General features: G+C 37.6%; 1 protein-coding gene across 1 annotated transcript; it reads left to right on the forward strand.

The window, feature by feature from the left end:
* The first annotated feature begins 2,473 nt into the window (after nt 1-2,473).
* LOC145773990 (alpha-tectorin-like) lies at nt 2,474-14,696 on the forward strand. Its single transcript, XM_082585119.1, has 10 exons — nt 2,474-2,575; nt 5,742-5,805; nt 6,335-6,500; nt 7,861-8,021; nt 8,267-8,447; nt 9,039-9,106; nt 9,267-9,456; nt 10,379-10,483; nt 11,611-11,713; nt 14,215-14,696. The coding sequence occupies exons 1-10, from the start codon at nt 2,533-2,535 to the stop codon at nt 14,385-14,387; spliced, it is 1,254 nt and encodes a 417-aa protein (XP_082441245.1). The 5' UTR covers nt 2,474-2,532; the 3' UTR covers nt 14,388-14,696.
* The last annotated feature ends 7,141 nt before the right edge of the window (nt 14,697-21,837 follow it).

Genomic DNA, 21,837 nt, shown 5'->3' on the forward strand with positions numbered 1-21,837 from the left:
GCAAAAAAACTTTAAAACCACGCGGCTGTGCAGCAGACAACGGAAAATCAGGTACAAAATGGAATTTAACTTTAACTCTCCTTTAGTTGTATCAAAAGCACTGATATATAATAAACTTTCTTATGTTTATGGAATTAATACAATTTTGGTAAAGAGGTCACTTTCTTCAACCACAGACATATACAACCAAGCAACCACACGGCATTTAACATAATCCATTAAAATTGAACATAAACTATAAGCTACAAACGTTTTCGGCCAACACACGTTAGCCTTTATCAAGTAACAAAAAAATAACTGCTTGTCATATCTACAATGAAAATGAATAGGTTAACTGATCTAAACACTGAATTGAAAAACGAAATGCATAAAATGAAACGGCAGAGCAAAGGAGAAAGGCACATCACATGGCGTTTAAATTGTTCAATTTTAATGGATCATGTTAAATGTCGTGTGGTTGCTTGGTTGTATACGTCTTATGGAATTAATGTCTCTCTTTTAGTTGGTTGGATTTAGTCTGGGAGGAAAGTAACTTTCCGGTCAATTTTCTAAGCAAGCGATTTTCTATTATGTTTGAGGTCCACCACAAAATGCAGATTCAGTTCAGTTCAGTTCAGTTCAGTTGTTTTTTTATTTCTGACCATCATATCAAAACAATACACATCAACATAGCAAAGGTCAAGAAAAAGGTAGAAGCGACAAAACGCGAACGTTAAAACGTGCTTGTGATCGAAGTAAGTTATTGAGTTGAAAAAAATTTGGCACGGTCGCAACACCTTCAGAAAAATTTAAGATATAAAGGGAAAATTAAAAAAATAAAAAATGTTACAAAACAAATAAACATATAGCCTATAGGCTATAACTTTATTAGCCTACATAACTTTAGCTGATATATTGAAGATTTGTATGGACAGTTGCTATGAAGATCGGCCATGGTGCGTTATCAAGAGTGCTGATGGTCGTAAGGGGAACACGTCTTGATGCGTTTAGCTCATAGCAAAGAGCAAGGCAGGCAAAGAAAACCCCACAAAGAAATCCTACCACGGGCAAAGCCATTTCAAGCGCAACGCACCAGGCCTTGCACGACTCACAAAATAGATAGGCTATAACTTGACGACATGAAACAATGACAAAAAACAAACTAGCAAAAAACAACATCATCATCTTGCGGAAATTCAATTATACCCAGGGAAGTTATGTCTTAAAGATATCAAGCGTGCTTTGATAAAAGTTGCGTTGATAAAGCGATAATTTTAGACCCCAGTCAGCTAAACTCGCCACTTCCACACCGATCCAACGTTGGCTAACGTTGTATTAATGCAAAAATGATAGGCATCGCCAGCTGGGATGTAGTAGTGGTATGTCCCAGTAATATGATAAATTTGGGTTACCGTATGTTTTACACGTTAAACCATATTAAAGTGACAAAAAATATCCAATTTGGCATATTACGTTAAAAAAAATAGATAAACAATCAGACAATAGCATGACGATCCAGTCCAAGATATTGAAATAAAACAACTGGTTGGAGCACATGGCCACCGCTTCACCGAAAGATGGAGATTGGTCAAAAAGGATGGAAAAACTTCTGCAGACTCTGTAGAACTTCTGTGGACAAAAAAACACAAGAACCAGAAGGCCAGTAGGAGTACTTACAATCTTACTATTTTGCTAATAAATCTACACACATTGGCTTATCATTGCTGGGCAAAAAAAAAATATATATATATATATATATTTATATATTAGTATGTTTGGTGCATGATGTAATACTTAGATGGGATTATTTCAAGGAAGATTTAGCTTGTTTATTTTTGATTTAAAGCCTTTTACAGTTTTACATTCATTTCTTATAGTAGGGGGAAGCTTGTTCCAAACTGTTGGCCCCATGTACCGTATTGATTGTTTGCAAGTGTTAATTCTGCAATATATCGGAATATAAGGAGAATTACTTCTTGTTGTTAGGCTACTTGATTGTTTACACATAAGTATATCATTGAATGTTGTGGGAAGCAGCTTTTTTGAATATTTAAACATGAAATTTGCAAATAAATATACTGAAATCCTTTTAATCACAAATCATTACTGTCAATTGTAAATCAGGCGGCCTACCCTTACATTATGTAACATGGAATCTAAAACCATAGCGTGATATCGATAAATCGTTCATGATAGTTTTATAGCATTTTTGTATGAAAAACATTGAAAATTTTTCCACCCCAAAACGTTGAGGCTTCCAACCCCTAAAAATTAGGACTATTCCCATCAGATACAAGATGTTGTGATAAACTGGAAACTAGTTCTGTTGGCTGTAAGACTTTCGGCGTTCAGTTGTTTGTAACTGTATGCAAGGTGTAGCGATTAGAGGACTGGACTATCAGAAACGCGATCAACCAAGCGCGAGGCTCGGCGCGTATTGCTTCCGGTTGTATATGTCATTGTGTTAACACAAAGGACCATTATTTCATAAACTGCGCTTCTACCCTGGTGAAATAATCATTAGCTAAAAGGATATAAGTCTTTTGCTGCATCATGTGGGTTTTTGTGGTTTTATTGGCGACTTTACTTGGAAAAGGTGAGATGTGGAAAGTTTTTTAGAATTTTGCAATAAAAGTAGATTTTGTTGTCAACTTTTATCAAGACACGCAATTATTGTAAACATGTTTGATGATAAGTTAATTGTCGTTTTTATGACTTGCTCTGGTAAAAATGCCATGAAGCTGCGTCACTGATATACAGGGCTATCATACCCCCATTATTTATAAGATGTATGCTAAATTTGAAGAACTCTGTCTTGGAAAACATCACTGTCCCTATTTAAAACAATTTTCCGTATTTTATTGTAAACAATGTCAGTGTTGCAAATAATAGTTTTTTTCTATAATGTTTAAATTTTTTTTGATCTTTAGCCTATATCTTTGGCTGACTTGAAGTAACTTCATTTGTTGGTGTCAATTTATGGTATAGAGCAGGGCAGGGCTTTCCAAATTATATGTCACCACCCAAAACAGGGTCGCGATTGTAACTTTACGGTCACCAAACCAATTAAAAGTGAGCCTACAGTGGATAGGCTAGTTCACTTTGTAAACTGCCCACCAAAGGGTGGCATAGAAAATTATTTTCTGACATGTGTTAGCACAATAAAAAGCATGAAAAGCCCTGGTATAAAGCATAGACTACATGTGCTCACAATTTTGAACTGCGTTAAAGGGTCAGATTGACAGGCATGCTTATGAAGCACTTACTCATGGAATTTTATTGAAAATGCGTTGGAACTGGCAGAATAATTAAAAGAAGCTGAGGAATATATGTTATTTAGCTTTCAGTATAGGCGTAACACTTGAGGTATCAAGTGTGGCAGCTGTAAAGTAGCCCAACGTTTCATTATTAATGAATTGAAATTAACAACCTAACATTAATAATCGTAAACTTATCAACCTAAGGCAGCGTGATCCAACTGCAGGTCCATACGCCAAACTTGGCCGCGAGCTCCGTTTTATTTTTGGCCCTCGAACTGATAGTCAGCTTTGCTTTAGCCTAATCTAGCAATATCACTTCAATTTCTGTTTCTTTGTTATTGTAATTGACAAAAAAACTTTGTGAATGATCCTTTGTGATGCATAACAATAGCCTACCAAAATGTTTCCCATGGGCGCGAGAGTTAGTAGTCTACACAGCCCCCAGAGCTTCAACTCCAATTATGTGAACTGCAAAACGATCCGTTTTTGCTGTAAAAAAATGGAAAATCCTGCAAGCTTTTGGAAATTAGTGTCAAAGAAGAAGTTTCCCCTTTTAAAAGATGCTGTACTGAACGCGAACCCGCTTGCGTTCGCATGGCCACAACTACGATTCTCGTGGATACCAACGCTATTGTCTAAAATTAAAATCTAAGTTGATAAACTTAAAGATGATCCCTCTTTTAGGGTGAAACAAGCTGTAGAGGTTTTAGAGAGTAGTAACTATATGCCATAGGCTATGTATAATTTGCCAGCAATAAGTCTATGAATCGCTATTTAAAAACATCGGCCCGCAAGATAAAAAATAAAGTTTTTGGCCCGCGATGAAAAGAAGTTGGACTACTCTGACCTAAGGAATAATATATGTAATTGTTCAATATTCCAATCACTTTGTTTGGGTATATTTAAAGTAGCTACATGTGAAGATTAACAAATAAATTATTTGGCAACCCTGGTAACTTTCAGACCATTATCTGTCAGCAGGATTGGTGGATATAAATTTTGCGCATGTAAACCAAGAGAAGCTAAGAACGTTCAAAAAATAATAAAAATTAAAACAATGAAACAAATTTTTATTCGTGGTCTACGAAATGCAGAATAAACATAAAATTAATATCTATTGGCAAAAACTGGATGCTGTAATGACGGCGTCAGGGCCACTGAGACGATAGGTGGAACCCAATAAAAGATAAAGTTGGGTCCCATACTTGATCCAAGCATCTGGGTATGAGAAGATGAGGTTCTCATCATACTAAACCTTCGGCATTAACGAGAGTAGGGTGGCCAGTTCCTTTCTCTCGGCCGCCTTTACTTCAGCAAGTACGCCCACCCAATTTATCACACCCTGGGCAGAAGTGAGCGGTGTTTTGTCAACAACCAGCTCAAGCGGGGAGTCGAACAAGGATTGCATGATTCGAAAGCGAGCGTCTTACCCGCAGTACCATCCCACTTGCCTTGGACCCAGTTCTGATGTAATTTCCAGGCTTCATTACGGCATAATAAGAAACTTCTGAAGGGATACGTAGCCTATAGATATAATTATGTGTATTGTACAAGTTCCTGCCCCCTAGAAGCGGTACGAGGCCTAAAAATCATTTCGGGGTCCGGTCTAAAAGTAACTTCTGGAACTCCCTTATTTCACCCACTACTGCCAACAATGGTAAACAAACCATATCACCGTAAAACAGAATTAAATTTGCTATGAAAATGATTACGATGTCCGTTGCAAACATGTTAAATAAACATCAAAAATCCAGAATGGCATTTCGCGAAAAGTTTAGCCTGAAAAACATTACGGTACATCAGCAATCAGCAGTCAAAGAATTTGCTTGATATTCGATGAATGGTCGGTTGATCAACAAAATCCTTACTTCCGCATCTTTGCTGCCACGGTGGGAACCAGTTGTTGCGATGCGTCGTTTTACAAACCAGCTCAAGAGCAATTACTGTAAACCTTAATGCTGTAATTCCGCCAGCAGCAATTTGAAAGCAATGTCAGGTAAAGCAGCAAAATAGCAACATTTTCTCGAGTTTTTTTCCCAATGCAAGCTTTGGTTTGGTTGCTTTTGAATCTTTATTCTCGTACTGACAAAGCCTTGATAGGTTATTCCTGGTAGTTTCGCATAGCCTACTTGTAGGGGCTTTTGACGCAAGGCCGGTTACCGCGATTGGCAGAGTGAAGTTTCCGATGGTTGAAGTGTTGTTGCCAGGGAATTATTCCATTCACCAGATGCCGCTGAATGGAGAGCAGTCCTGAAAGTACGTTGCTCAAGCGCACACCCCGAGAGTCGAACCAAGCGCACACCCCGACAGTCGAACCAGCGGGCGAGTAACCACTGAGCTAACGGGGTGGACTTTGAAGGAACTTTGTAACTTTGAAGGAAGTCGAGCTCACGTTGCTATGTCCATTCAATGTTCTCGCCTGTTGTAAATCAAACACTTTTTCAGTACTCAATCAAATTATGAAAAGCATTTTGTTTTATCATTTGTATCGCATTTGTGCAGGTTCTTGCACAGTGCCACCACCGGATCCTAGCAACACTGTGTGCTCTGAGAAACCGCATATATTGTAAGTACAACATGTTTTATGCGATAACAAGCATATCTGGGGCACCACAACATTCACTCACCACAAACAATGTTTCTACGTGGATTGATGTCGCCAACGTGCGTGGTGTTGTTTTATATTTTACATTTTCTGTGGATTCGAGTTCTGTAGATTTTGTGTCTGGTGTAAACAAACAAACAATGAAACAAACAAACACACAAACAAATAAATAGGTTGCACGGCAATCGTTGGAATGCATGATAGATCTGACTTTATGGATACATTTTATATTAAGGCATCATCAGATGAACACCTTTTTGTATCTGCATACTTTTCAGTTTTTGCAACTGTGCTCATCTTTTTAATTTTTTAAAGATAATCTTCGACGCAAAAATATTCTTGTTTACAAAAAAATCAGCTATATCTGAAAGTATGATCAGATACCGTTTTAAGCAAAAATCCATATTATTATTATTATTACTAAGTTATAACTTTTGTTATTGTTTGCATTATCATTCACACATTTGAACTAATTTTTGCTGTACCCCAGATTGACTAGTAGTGACATCACAGAGTTGGGTGTTACCAATCAAGACCAAATCGTGCTATCGCGTCAACGTCTGGAGAACTCCGCTAACCTTCCCGCCAATTGTGTCACAACCACAGCAACCAATTCATTCCACATCGACTTGGAGTCTTGCGACCCTTATATTACAGTAAGCAGAGTGCTGCATGATATCAGGCAGAAAAACCAAACGTTTATATATTGTACAAAGTGTATTTGAATAAGGACCTTCTGATCCTTTTAGATGAAACAGGCTGTCAATGGTTTAGAGAGTAATAGGCTAATTATATTTAATTTATTGTGCAAAGTGAATCGTGTTACAGATCGTGAGTTCGGGTATTGAACCCTTTTCAGTATAACTTTATAATCAGCATAGTAGCCTATAGCATACACCCATACAGTGAAATTTACAGCAGTTCAGTTTGGTAAACACTAGAACCTGACTATGGAACTGACAACAGTGAAACTAAAGCATGCGTTGTAAGAAAAAAAGTGTAGGTTTCGAAAGCTGGAAATTAAAATTTCCTCCTTGTAGATCCTATGGTCAGGTTCTAGTATTTACAGTTCATTTAGAAAATGGCTAAAATTGTTTTGTGGTTGCCAAGAAAAAAATTAGTCTGCAAGCAATAATAATGACAAATTATGAAGGTGATTAGGATACACATTATTATCAAAGCGGAGTGACAAACAATAGGGAGGGGTTTTGGGGACGGCCATCCATCCTCGCACTAAAGTAACTCAAAATTGCCTACAACGTGATCTACAAAAGGAAATAGTCACTATCAATTAATACCCAAAAAATGAGGAACCGGCGGTAGGCAATTTGACGTATTAGAGAACAACTACACGACCAGTCAAGCTGGTGCAAGATAGAAGCCCAATTACGAATCCAGTTTCTCTTCAGCCTCGGCTTGATTGGGGGTGTAGTTGTTCTTTAATGCGTTGAACTGCTTTCCCTGTTTTGTTTATGTTGATTCAGAATTTAAAAAAATCTCATTTTAGAGTAAAATGTTTTAAAGAACCTTTTGAAAACGGTTGAGTTTAAGGTAAACGAAGCTGATGACATCGCTTTGATAGTAGTTCTAGCTTAAGTTCGATTTATCGAAAAAATTTTACAAAAGATTTTCGATTGTTGATGATTTTGGGGATACCAGGAGAATACAAGAAAACGTTTAGTTCTTTTTCTGCGTGTTTCAAATCTTTTGTTTTAAAATCAATCTTTTTTCAAATATTTTATTGTTTATTTTATGGAGAACTTTGAAATTAAGAAACATTAAAGCAAGAGAAAGATGCAGCCGCTTCTGTTCGGCTTGTGCGAACCGGTTGTTGGATCAGAACTCCTTATTGGGGATTATATGGAGTAGCTTCTTTCGTATTTCTTGACATTGTAACATCAGGGTGAAAAAGATTAAGGATCACTTTACAGAAAAAAAGTTGTCAGCTGTGTTGTTTGACTTTGAACCTTCAGTTGTCTCGTCTTTATTAGATAATAATTATGTTCATTATTACAGCAATCTGATGGACTTGTGTGTTATACATGGGTGGTGCGCAATCAACCATTCATTGACCCAGCCAACACCATTCGGAGATTAGAAGATCGATGCTTGAACAAGACATGCTGCTTTAACGACACTCAAAATTTAGCCCTTGACCCTGTTGAACCATTAGTGAAGTGAGTGTTTGTTTATGATGAAATAATGATGATATGAATGATGTTTATGATGACATTTCCAAAGTCTTTTTTATATAAAATCATTCTGCTCAATAGTGTTGTAGTTTTTATTGTTTACGTTTGGTGACCACAGACCAGAACTAGGCTACTGCAAGTTGCAACATTTTGAAAGTGATAGCAAGCTTTATTGCGGACATTTCGTCCGCCAGAACGAACAACTTTATTAAAGAAAAATTTGATTTCAGAAAACTTCGATTTGATCCGGAGAAGGAAGATGGTGAATTCCAACTGGAGTTGGCTTTCTGTACCGACCAGGAATGTTCCGGCCTACTCCCTTCCGGGTCGTCAGTGATTATGAGCAACTATATATACGCCAGAGCCAGTTTAACGCAACTCCCTCTCAATGAAAACAGTCTATTTGTCCAAGTGAGTCCACCTTGCTGTTTGGGGAAAACAAACTTCCGTGTGGTTTTGTCAACTTATAAATACGAAGATTGGCTTCCTTGCCTCCCCGTCCACTTAATCAAAATCTGCAACCACCGAGCGCAAGCCTGGATACGACTAAGAAAACTTGGTGTCTAAGAACAGCGTTTTTCATCAAGAGCTCCGCGGAACATGAAGGGAGATTTCGTCAGTTTAAACTTTAAAAGGCTACGCGAGGTTTCCTCGTAAGGAATAGTACCAGTTAGTCAAAAAAGAAGTTGAGTGTAGTCAATGGTCGAAATAGAATCATTGATAGTTGCTGCATCATTTATTCGTTGTTATGGTAGTAACAAGAGCATTGTTACTTTAATGTTTTGTTAGTAGGGGGTTCCGTGACAAACGCGAAAGTAAATCAAGGGTTCCGCGATGGCAAAAAGGTTGAAGAGCCCTCGTTTAGCAATTTTCTGAACTTGAAAGATGTCTTGGTACAGCCCAAACTTATTTTGTACATTTTGTCAATGTAGAAACACAAAGCGAAAACTTTCTAATAACTTTATGTTTCGAGTACTTTTCTTCACAAAGTTTGCATTTCAGGCCAAAGAGTGCTGGGCAACCCCAACCAGAGATGTTCAAGGAGTCAGATATGACGTCATAAAGGACAAGTGAGTATGCGTTGAATAGAGAACGAAAAATTAGGGATGATTGTTATCATTGAATTTAGAACTTACAAAACTGGATTCACTCTTCGTCGGCTGGAACGATGAGTAGGCTATTTACAGTAGACGTATCTATACGTCATAATTAACGCTTGTTTTATTGCAGTTGCAAGGCAAACAACTCATCTGATTCTGCAGACGCGATCCTCGTTTCGAGAAACTTCCAGCCAGGAAACGCTGCTTTCCAATTTCGATCTTTTTTTTGGTCTTATGACATCACAAAAGCGCAAAACATCTTTCTGCATTGTTACGTGACAATTTGCAATAGCAACATCTCCAGTGCCTGTGCAAACTCGGTAAGTCGTCACATCAACTTGGAACACTAATTGAAACAACGTCTGTTTAACGTAAATAATTATACAGAAGTGGTGTTTAGTGAGGAATACACCGTTCCATGGGAAAGAGAAGCACTTTTGGAAAAGATTTTCAAACAATAGGCGATTCACAGTATTGAAGCATTTGAAGACCAACAGTTTATTGAGTAGCTGGGTTTGGGCATTGGCTCTAAAAGAGAATAATCTCAATACTGTTGACATACCAATAAATAAGCAAAATAAAGTAGCCGGTCACATGGTATTACACACAAACGCAACAGTCAAAACGAACGATTCTATACGAATGTCTAATCACATAGAAGTTTGGAAGACCATGATCGCCAACGTCTGTATCAGATCAGGCACATAATCATCATCAGTACACACTGTGTGTATTGTGTAATGCATTATGATAAATCCGCTAATGTTACTTTCTTTTGCTTGTCTATGGTTCAAAAAGCAAACTCTCTACCAAAGCTTTATCAATAAATAATTGAACATTAATTGAACAGCAATCAATAGCTTACATATCAAAATATCCCAATACTCATTTTGTTATTAGCAGTGTTTCGACAAGGCCTACTTTGGTGGTAACTGAAGTTGCTGATGACTTTCCACTTTCATACCAAGATCAATTTATTATGACGAAACAAGCGCGTCTTTGACAATAAAACAAGCTATAGTTGCAATAATCTTTACTTTGAAGTTTTTTGGTCAGTTCTGGGGCGATACAGGGTGATGTGGGTTAGGCCCGGGACTTACCCTCAAGAAGTGGAGGGTTTGTGTGATAAAGACCCAACAATTTTGTCTTCCCAACTTTGAAAAGTTTACACATAAAGCCTTCTACTTTACTTTCTTTTGTTGTGTGCATTGGTTACGATTACATTTGTGACGTCACTACCAGGGTTGTCCGGGTGGATCGAGACGTCGACGTCGAGATGCAAAAGATCAACAGATCATCACTTCCGGACCGCTTGAAGTTACAGAACAGAAACCAACCTGTCAGAACGTAAGTAAGGCGTTCAGGGTGTGTATTTTTCTCTTGATGTAACAACCACATGGTTTCCAAGGTAACCAAGACCGGTCCAATCTCATGACCGGGGCATTGCGGAGATGAGGGACCTCTATGTTGAAAATTGGTCAAGTGTGCTCCGTAGAACATTCCATGGTCATCTCAGCCCAGTATTTGTGTTTACATCTCAAGCCATATTTTGTAGCTTATTATGTAATGCAATTTGGGTAGAGAGATAACTTTTTAAACCATCATCATCAACAGTATCATAGCAGATGCGGCCTTTGATGAACTAGATGCTCAGTTCGTAAATTTTTCCAATGTTCCCTTTGTCGTGCAATGTCCCAAAGTGTTCTTGGTTGGCTGATTGATGTATTTCGTTGAAAATTAGATACAAATGTTGTTCGTTGCCTGCCACGAGCACGTCTCTCGAGAAGGCGCTGCTTAGACAAAGATTTTCGAATTCTTCTTTTCTGATGATGTGACCGAGAAATTTGAGTTGCCTTTGAGTTATGTTGTTCAATAGTTCCTTATCTTGATGTACCTGGTTAAAAACTTCTGCATTCGTGATGTGATCAGTATATGAAATCCGTAGCATTTAAACCATAAACAGACATAACTCAGCAAAAGCACTACATTTAACATTATAAAAACAATAAGCGAACGTTTTCGGCTAATTATACAGCCCTTTTCAAACCTGTAAGAGAAATAATTTAAAAGATTTTTCTTATAGGCTTGAAAAGGCCTGTATAACTAGCCGAAAACCTTCGCTAAGTGATTTTTTTATTAGTTAATGTTAAATGTAGTGTTGTTGCTGAGTTTTGTCTGTTTATTAGAATATATAATGACATTTGTGGCAAGTTTAGTTTTTAAAGTTGGCACTTAGCCTACGGGGACGACCACGTGAAAGTACTTGCTTCTGTTGTAGTAAGAGCTGTCTGTTTGCACAGAGAAGCGCAGGTCATATAATCAAGGACTGCCTCACGTAAAAATACCCTAAGAAAATATTCGATCACTGAACGCGTTACCTCAATAATAAATTTCTGATGACATAACAATGGAACTTTGTTCTCTTTTGGAACAAACGTTTCAGCAAGGAAGTGTGATCACGTGATTTCTTTCAGGATAACGGAGGTTGCTCTGATTTCTGCTCCTTAATTATCGATGACGTCATTTGTTCATGCATGGAAGGAAGGGAGCTCGGAAGTGACCTAAAAACGTGTCACGGTTGGTTGCTTATTGATCTCAGGATCATACAATTATTGGCGTTTATCAAAATTCATTTGATTTTAATTTCAGTGACGTAAGTTTTTTGTTCATTTTTCAAAGTTAGCTCAATTCATGTAGCGGCATCTAGTGGGCAGAACAGTTTGAAAGGGTCAACACTTCAACAGCAAGCGGAAATTTGAGAATGTTTAAACCGATTTAGTGGTAATTATCAAACTCATGCAAAGGAGGAGAAGGGTTGATCAATCTAAGTTCCTCTTAGGACAACACAAGGGCTTCTCGAAACCTTCTCTGCGGGTGTCTAATGTCAATGCAAGCTTCTCTAATATGGTGACGTTTCGTTTGGTTTTGGCGTTGTTTCCATAGTGTAGTGACATTGCGTAGACCAGTGCTTCTTAAACTTTTTTAGTTTTGTTCACCTCTAGCATTAATATCCAGATTTCATTCACCCTTGTCTCATGATATAATAAAACTATCTCGTCTATATATAACAGCACAAAATGACTTAGGTTATTTCGATTTTTGTTAGCATCAAACAAAGTTTTTGAAATTTATAAAAGAATCAAACAATAAAAAATATTGAAATTTATAAAAAACAATTAGTTTTGATTAAAAAATGAAAAATTTAGAATTGATTTTGTTTTTGGAAATTCTCACTTGCTTACAGAAGCTAAGTTTTACCATTGCAAATCTACAATTTCTCGAGTCCAAAGATATCAAGCTGCAAAAGCACAGAACACAGTCACCAATTTTTTGTACTTATACACTCAGTGCAAACCAACTTCACTATATTACACTAAAAGATCATATAAAATACTTTGGCGTTTACATAGATAACAAATTAACATGGAAATATCACATAGACAAAATCTGTGGAAAAGTAGCAAAAGCTTCATGGGCGTTGCTTAAACTCAGAAATTATGTCACCACAGACACTTTAAAAGATGTGTATCACGCTTTGATTTACTGTCATTTGTAATATTGTATATTAAGTTGGGGAATGACAGTGTACTGGATCCATTAATAAAATTACAAAAAAGGTTATAAGAATAATTATGAAACAAAATTACTATGCTCACACTAATTTTATATTTTTCAAAATAAACATCTTGAAACTAAAAGACATACATAACATTGAAATAAAAAAACATATGTACAAAGTTCATATGAATCAGTATCCGTCTACGTATTGTGATTTATTTACAAATGCCTCATCCATTCATCAGCATAACACAAGATATCAAACAAGCAACAACTATTTTATAAATAGATCAAACACAGAATTTGGCAAAAAGTCCATGCAGGTATTGGGACCAATGGTCTGGTCAGAGGTTCCAAGTAGGCTAAAAAACTTATCATTTCATTGTTTCAAAAAAGAGATCAAAACATTAATTTTACAAAGCTGCAGTGCATCGTAAGTGATATGTTATAGAAACCAACTTGTCAGTTTCATATGCAATAATAACATATTCAGTTGGAAACTTGAGTAATCTCTGCTTGCTTCTTGGAATTTTGCGTTTAGGCCTACGTTATCTTAAATATGTTTTTTTTTGTGCGTATGTTGAAGCGCAGAAACGTTTTAACGTTTCTCTTGTATTTTTAATGGCAAAATCGTCATTTCCGTAGGGTGGCAATTGACTAGTAGACCGTATGGTCGTCTCGTACTCTCGTTGTCTCCCTGTCGGTATGGGAACTTGTGTAACTTTTGCATTGTGTATATTAGCCTACTTGCATATATTGATTACAATAAGCAAAAAACAGCAACAAAAAACAAAAGATCAGTGGTCGATTTACTTAAATGAAAAACTTAGAATTGATTTTGTTTTTGGAAATTCTCATCTGTTCACTGAATAGGTTGAACACCCGGAATATCCGCCCTGCTCGCAAGCTATCATCCATTTCTGACGGTTCACCCTTATTCACCCCTTTTGGTTGGTTCACCCCTGCAAAAATTTTATTCACCCTATGGTGAACCATTCACCTATTTAAGAAGCACTGGCGTAGACCACTGGATTCAAAAATGATATTTCATTTTTATCAAGGCACTCCATTTTTAGGCGTATATAATGCGCATTCTCCACTTACTCTTCTGTTGTTAAGGCGCATTTTGATGTGCGTTCTATGTGTGTTGTATTGAAACTCTTTAAGTACAAGGAAATGCTATTCTCTGTCACGGTGAAAGGGACAGTCGATCATTTTTTAGCTGCAAGTGAGGCCTTTGTTTGGGATAACGCATTTGGATAGAAGGAGGGAATATTAACATTTTACTTTCCAGAGGGTTTATCCCAGTTTTCGCTTAATTATGCTTCTGTCAAAGCTTTCACTTTCACAAAGAAACTACTTGAAATATCGTAGCCAACTATTTGACAGCAAGTGGCAGATTTCATTTTAACTTCACCACGATACTTTCTTCAAACTTTATTTTAAAAGGCAAATGAATTAGGCAAAAGCAAATCGGTTAACTAAACAGTTTGAGATTTACTAAATAAATGCATTTGCAGCTCCGGTCAGCGACACAAAAAGAATCTACGTGGAAGTCAATGAAGATGCGACTAAGATGCTTCTCATCACTGCACTCTTTGTTCTCTTCGTCTTCGCGACTTTGTTCGTGTTTACGCATCATTGTCATGGTAACCGATGGAAGACTGAACCCGGATATGACGTCGGCTACTGAACGATCCAAATGCTTGGAAAATTAACTAGCATTCCTATAACTCAAATTATTCAGTTAACCTTTTTGAAGACAGAATCCGTGTTTACTTTGCTTATTCGCAAGGCTTGCATGACTTGCACTGGTAGGCTAAATCTAACTTTACAAACCAGGCAAATGTAACATTGCTTTTGTTGTCGAGTTTTGTCTTGTGTTTCCATCATTGAAGCATCTTAGCTTTTAAAAAAAATATTTGAAGTACTGACTTGACAACGCAAGTAATTTGGTTGTTGGTCAGACACTTTTGTGTGTTCGGAAATAAATATAAGCATCAACAAACTGATTATTCTAATTACCTGACACTACAAAGACAAACATGGATGCGTCTCAACCGTCTTCGTACGGGCGTCGGGCTTTTCCACTCAACCATGCACCAGTTAGAAATGGCTTCTTTCTCCTCCTGTGAATTTAGTGTTATTAGGTGTTATTCTCCTGTGAATTGGTGAATGTGGTGCCGAGGAACAAACCGCAGACCACATCATTAACGATTGTGCTACTGCTATCTTTAAACCACCTAATGGAGTGGAAGGTCTGCTTGTGATGGATGATGAAACAAAAGACTGGCTGCTCTCTCGTAACCTTCTAGTTTGATCCGAGAGCATCGTGAATCTGGGGTGGTAAAAGGATAGACCCTCGGCCCCAGAGGCTCACACGAAGAAGAAGATCAATGTTAACTTTCCTCCTCCTGTGAATGTGATGCCGAAGAACAGGCCGCAGACCACATCATCTATGACTACCACCTTCAAGCCACCTAATAGAGTGGAAAGTCTGCGCGCCATGGATGATGAAACAAAAGACTGACTGCTCTCTAGTAGCCTTCTAGCTTAATCCGAGAACATCGTGAATCTGGGGTGGTAAAAGGGTAGACCCTTGGCCCCAGAGACTCATACAACCACGATGACGATTATTTTAATTATTGTGACTTCAGCGACGCAGAAGACTTTGTTTTGCGATTTTTCCCTCGGTTGATGTTACTAGAATAAAAATAACAGTAGCTTGCATGAACATAATCAAACAGGATGCAAGAGAATTTGTGTGACCGACAGTCAACATCATTGAGAGGATTAGGCTCAAGGATTGATGAGATCATTGAGCCCAAATTAAGACATTTTTAAGATGCATTATAATTATCCACAGAATGTCCAATTGCATCTTCAACTTCTCGGGCCTTTTGGAAAGGTTACATGCTCTTAAAATAATCCAGGGATCGGGTCCAAAAATATTCCCTTGATCTCTTTTGTCAACGCTGCTGCGTGCAGTTGGATAGTTTCGATCATGAAATTTCACTTCTGTAAATTTAGTGATGACAGGTACAGAGAGCGTGGTCGTGCGTCTTCCATTATTTTTGTTATCAGGAATTTTTCTAACCTACTGTAGATTGTTGAGCATAGGAGGAAGATAAACAAAGGTTGTTTGTTTTTTGAAACAACAGATAGGCTAATATTTGATAATTTAAATTTTACCATTGGTACATGTCACTCCTGGAAAAAAAATATGGTAAACGTAAACAGTACTTGCAAATTCTCGGAGACTTTTAGTGTTTGACGGTGAGAACCACTAGATCGCTTCCACCTTTCTTGGTAGTGGACGCTCTTATTGATGACTTACCGAGAAATATTATTTCTTGATGTCCAAAGTTTGATTTTGCCTCCATGGCTAGCTCATGGTTACCCAAAGGACAAAATAATAACTGGAGATGTTTCAGATGTTTGTGTTTTGAAACGCTGGCAAACGAAATATCATTTTTATTTTAAGTAGACCAAACAAAATCTTAGTCAGCTACCGACAAGCAGTAACTATAAGACTATATAATTATGTCTATATATATGACGATATTACGACAATTCAAAGCAGACAATTCAAAGCCGATGATTCAAAGACGAAATTTTAAGGCAGGGATCTTTGAATAAAATATCTCTGTTCTTCAGAGATCCCTGGGTTAAAGTTAGGATTAGGTTTATGGCATTTATCGTAAATAAATCATCGGCTTTGAATTGACCGCTTTGAATTTCCCGCTTGGAATTATCGGCTTTGAATTGACGCATAACCATAATATGACTGTAAATAAGTCGGCTGCATAGCCGAGTGGTTAGAGCTCTGGAACGACGTTCGAAAGGGCGCCGGTTCGACACCGCTCAAGAGCATGCAGCTGTGTTTTTGGCAGGACACTTAAAGGCATGCCTAAAGGTGGACACGAAGATTGGCTTCCTTGCCTTCCCGTCCACTTAGTTTAACTCTTCAACCACCAGGTGTAAGCCTGGATACGACAAATACACCGTAAATAAGACTATATAATGGTGCTAGATACCATGCTTAGGATAATGTGCTTGAGAAAAACAACGCAAAGTATCATCTGTGGAAACAACGGTTTGGCGTAAGAATTGTCTCTTGTAGATGTAGCATTAACTTGCGCTGCTGCTTACGTTCGATTGAGAAGCTCTGTACTATGAAACGACCCTAACTTGTCGCATGCGTAGCCAAGTGGTGAAAACGTCTGAGTGACGTTCGAAAGGACCTGGGTTCGACACCGCTCTAGAGCACGCGGATGTGTCTCGGCAAAGACAATGACATACCAAAATAAGGGGAGCAGTTGACTCGAAAACTATATGTCACTTCACTGCTTCCTGTCGTCTGTTGTATCGCATCTGTGATTGCAGTGTGCTGTGTGTTGTTGCAATGGGCACAAAATAAAACATGATTATCATGATTATTGATATTTAGGCCAGTAATTTTTTTCTTGGTGCATCTACAAGCAGCGAATGGGAGTCTACCTTGTGCTACATGCGCTACACTGAACGTCCATTTAAATTTGCCCGGAGGTGTATTTGTGATCTGTAGATCGCCGCAGCAGATGGAATTTTTTGACTGATAGACATTTTAAAACATGGGCAAATTTTTCCTATGAATCAGCTGACTGCAGTCATTGTGACCTTCTAAACTTTGTTTGGTAATTACAGCAAGAAAAAAGTAGGCCTAGTGGTGGGGTTGGGAATCGTGGGAAAGTAGGCCTAGGGGTGGGGTTGGGAAACTTCCCTAACCTTCAAACCGCTAGGCCACGCTACCGACGGTAAAATGTTCACTTAATTTACTTTCTAACGTGTATGAGCCACATGACAGTAATTGGCTGAATTAGATATTGGTTTCTGATTGATTCATAAACTGCATGTGCTGCAGCGACCTGCAAATAGCAAACACGCCAACGGGTGTGCACAAATATTTGTGTCGTCTGACTAAATGTTGCACCAGGCGACTGCATTTCGTTTGTTACTTTCTATTTTGACAGCTGAGTTCATTTTTATTTTCACTAAAAAGTAATCTCGAGGTTACCAATGTGGTGTGCTTGCTATATCTTTTCTGTTTGCAGTGACTTCTGTGTGCGGTCGAATCTTGTAAATTATAGCGCGTGTTGCTCAAGGCGACGCGAACGCTATCTGGAAGCAAGTGGTGAAGGGATATCAGAGCTGCCAGGGCTTACCAAGAGAACAAGGTAAAGAGCTTATCAAATACGATTTCCAATGGATAGAATCAGATACAAGTATTACTACCTTGGAGCAGTGGTTCTCAACCGCCGGTCCCCGGACCGATGCCGGTCCGTGTAATTATTTTGCCGGTCCGTAGAAGATCTTACTTTCTGCAGAGCTTATTTTAATGTGAAGTCATTAGCATATTGTAAAATTGTGATTGCACTGTGAAATATGCACAGCTGTAAAACTGACATATCTCCACGTAAAATTGTTTGATAATAAAGGTGAACTTTTTGATGACCTAATTTTGTGCAGTTGATAATGTTTTTGTGACAAGTTGCGCGTAATTTTCAAAAAGTTTTGAAACACAGAAATACATAACCAAATGGGGAATTTTGTCCTTGATTTGGAAAAATTTAAAAGTCGTTGGAGACGAAAATTTAGAATTAGAAAAATTTGAAGTTCCGGGATAGTCAGGTCTACAATGGAAATTTGCCAAAACCAGAGTTTGAGAAAGCAAGTTTTTCAAAGACTATGTTTTATGACTATGTTTTATTTTAAAAAAGTTTGTTTTATTATGACTATGTTGACAAAGACTAAATTTGAAGTTCCGGAATAGTCAGGTCTACAATGGAAATTTGCCAAAACCAGAGTTTGAGAAAGCAAGTTTTTCAAAGACTATGTTTTATGACTATGTTTTATTTTAAAAAAGTTTGTTTTATTATGACTATGTTGACAAAGACTATGTTTTATTTTATAAAAAGACTATGACTATGTTTATCCAAAGATCTTGTTTTTTAAAGACTATGCGGCAAATTGCGCTTTGGAATAGAATGAAGACAAGCCGATTTGCTGTGGAAAATGCTGGTAAAATGGAGTGGTGAAAAAAGTAAAAAGAGGTGCTGAGCATTGTGAGTCAACACTTGAAAGAGTTGGCTAACAATTTTGACGATCATTTTGCGTAACATGAAGATCCTCGACATGAAAACTTTTGGATAAACAATCCATGCATCGATGAATGATGTCAACACATGCGACCTTAATCTTCATGAAAAAGAAAGTCTGATTGAATTACAATATGTTGTGCTTCTACTTTGCAGACAAGATTTGAAAAACATCATTGTAACACTTTTGGATATCTTTTGCAAACGAATTCGTGCCATCGAATTGATGGTAATTGTTTCAACTACGACAATTCTTTTTCATCTCTAGCTTTAATAACAAAGCAAAGAAATCGCCTGGATGCCGAAACAGAGCTACGTGTTTTAGAAACTTTTTTGATATCTCGTCTTCCTCACATGGGCTACTGGCAGCGTAACAGTAGCAAATTTTCCACTGACATTGATTTTGTATGCAAATGGATTGACATTTTTCTGTTTGAGTTGATTTGATTGCCGTTTTATTCCAATTTTCGTCCTGAATACAAATCATATGCTAAAACCTTGCATTATGGTGCGCAACGATAACTTTGGATAACTGAACGTTACAAATATTCATTCTATTCACTACGATCTTTGGTTGCCGGTCCGCGAACATTTTTTTTAAATTTTGCCGGTCCCCCACTGTTAAAAGGTTGTGAACCACTGCCTTAGAGTACGAGGCATGGTCTGCTTGCGCCCACTGACGGCTACTTTCTTGTTGCTTGTTATTTTATCGAGCTCGAAATGTTTGACATCGATGTCATTTCGTCGTTCAGCACAAAGCAGCGTATCTGACACGACACACGGTGGCGCTATAACTTAACTGATGATAAATAACGTTGAAAGGTAATCTACGTAATAAAGGAAGACGTGAAATTTTTCTTGACCGATATGATTTTTTACAATAAAACTAAATTGACAATGTAACTTTGAGGGAGAGTTAGTTTTCATGCCAAAGACTAGCAAGGCAAAGTAACACAGCAGCCTATGCTTAAGCATTGAAATTAAAGTAATTTTTTATATTGACAAAATAACTTGAATAATATTCAATGGTTTCGACTGATTCTAAGCCCCAATCAGAAATCTGAGATTTTATAACAAATACAGTCTATTAAACTTGAACTTATTAAGTGATAATGGCAAGCTGATTGACTAAATGAATAAGAACCAGAAATCCGCAATGATCGAATACAAGCAGAACAGGAAATGACAGCTCAGAAAAATAGATGGAAAGTAGAAACTAAATCAAGTTAAAAGAATTTTACAACACAACACACGCTAAAATATTTAGTTTCAGATATTTTGCGTATGATATTGCATTGTGATGCTGTGCATAAAAATACACCAAATTCTTTAAACCCAAGCCACTGCCGCTTTAAAAGATTTTACGTTTTACTGCTGCCATGAACACACAATGCTCAATGTTCAAAAAGAAATTGTGAGATGAGCTGACAGGACGAACAAGAGAGCAAACTGGCAGAGGCGGAAGTTACGAATGTCCATCATCCTCATGTCCTCTCTCCGCAAAATATAAACATTGGATTCATTTCTGCTGATGTCTCGTGTCAAACCCAAATAATTGGCATAAAAATGCGGCCAGAGATTCTTCAAGGTTAGGTTTGTTGTTTACGAAAGATGAAGTTACATCATGACGTAAAACACAACATATTATTCCATCATAACTTCAATCTGTGACATGTTAATCGTGCTGGAGGTTCACGATCATAAGCAGCATCTCACTATCACACAAAAATGTTGTTACAACTTTATTACGTTTCAGCCGTTTCTAATCTCCGCGTATCTAAGCCACACGTGCTCCAAGATTTATTTTTATAACGACGACGCCATTTTGATTTTCTATTTACAACTGCTGTGAATGTGAAATCGGGTATTTGCAAATGAAGAATTGTTTTGGCTGGAATTCAAAGCAAGGGCCTATAGCTTGTCAGTTCAGAGAGGTGCCCCGTTCCATTGCCGACCCAATTGAGTCAAATGCATTAGTTGGAGGGCTTGCTCCGCTTTTTGTCGACGATAGCTGCAAATACTCGAGCCGCGAATGCTCCCACAAATGATTAAGTCGATCCATAACTCGTCGTGCCAGAGCAGAAGCATTCGATCCGCTGTATTATGCCGTCACATCCGTTGCTTGGATCCCTGCAGAATGCTGCTTTGTGCTGATGGTGTTACTTGTTATGTGGCTTGTTTAAACCCATTTTTTATTGTCTATGCCAGTTAGATCAACGCATAACCAAAAATAAATACATTTTGTAAAATAGCCTACCGTTGAAATGAATCGTTCAAATAGCATATTTTTGTAAAGTGCTGCCAGTTTCACGGCAAGAAAATCTTTCACTACACTTTATTTTCTACTTTGATTTTGCCAAAATTAATAGTTAATAAGAATTTTAATGTTTTTAGTGACATAAACAATTCTTTTTTGCGTGTTTAATTATGAGGTACGGTATACATTCAATCTGAAAACAATAATTTATTACTTTTTACCTAGTTTGTTGGATATGCATTCTTTTGCAAGCTGTTTTGTACTTGCCTCCCAAAAAATATGCTTTAATACTATTGCAACCAGGGATTGCAACGTTTTAATACCATTGCAATTCATGTTGAGTACTGTTGGCCCATCAACAGTTGCTTTTACGCCCCTCAAATTTATTTCTAGCTTTGTCATTGACTGACAGATATGTCACGCACCATTTTCAGAGCTTAGGTTTCAGAGATAGAAAAATGTCACATGGAGGTATATATCTCCATGGCCATACCAGTGTACCTACTGCACTGAGGAGGTCAAAACGGTGTGCACTGTCTGCAGTTATAGGCTACATAAATATATTAATATCCAAACTAACTCTGCTCCAAATGATGCAAGCGCGTAAGTTGCAAGTTGCTTTAATAAAAAGTTGTAAATTTGTATTCTTGGAAATCCAAAAAGTAATTAGTAAGGCTGGGGTCTGGGCAATTGTCTCCAAATTTTTTTGACAAATTGAGACTTTTTGATTGCTTGTTGCAGCCCAAAAA

The sequence above is a fragment of the Aplidium turbinatum genome, chromosome 7, assembly GCF_918807975.1.
Source record: "Aplidium turbinatum chromosome 7, kaAplTurb1.1, whole genome shotgun sequence".
NCBI lineage: Eukaryota > Metazoa > Chordata > Ascidiacea > Aplousobranchia > Polyclinidae > Aplidium > Aplidium turbinatum.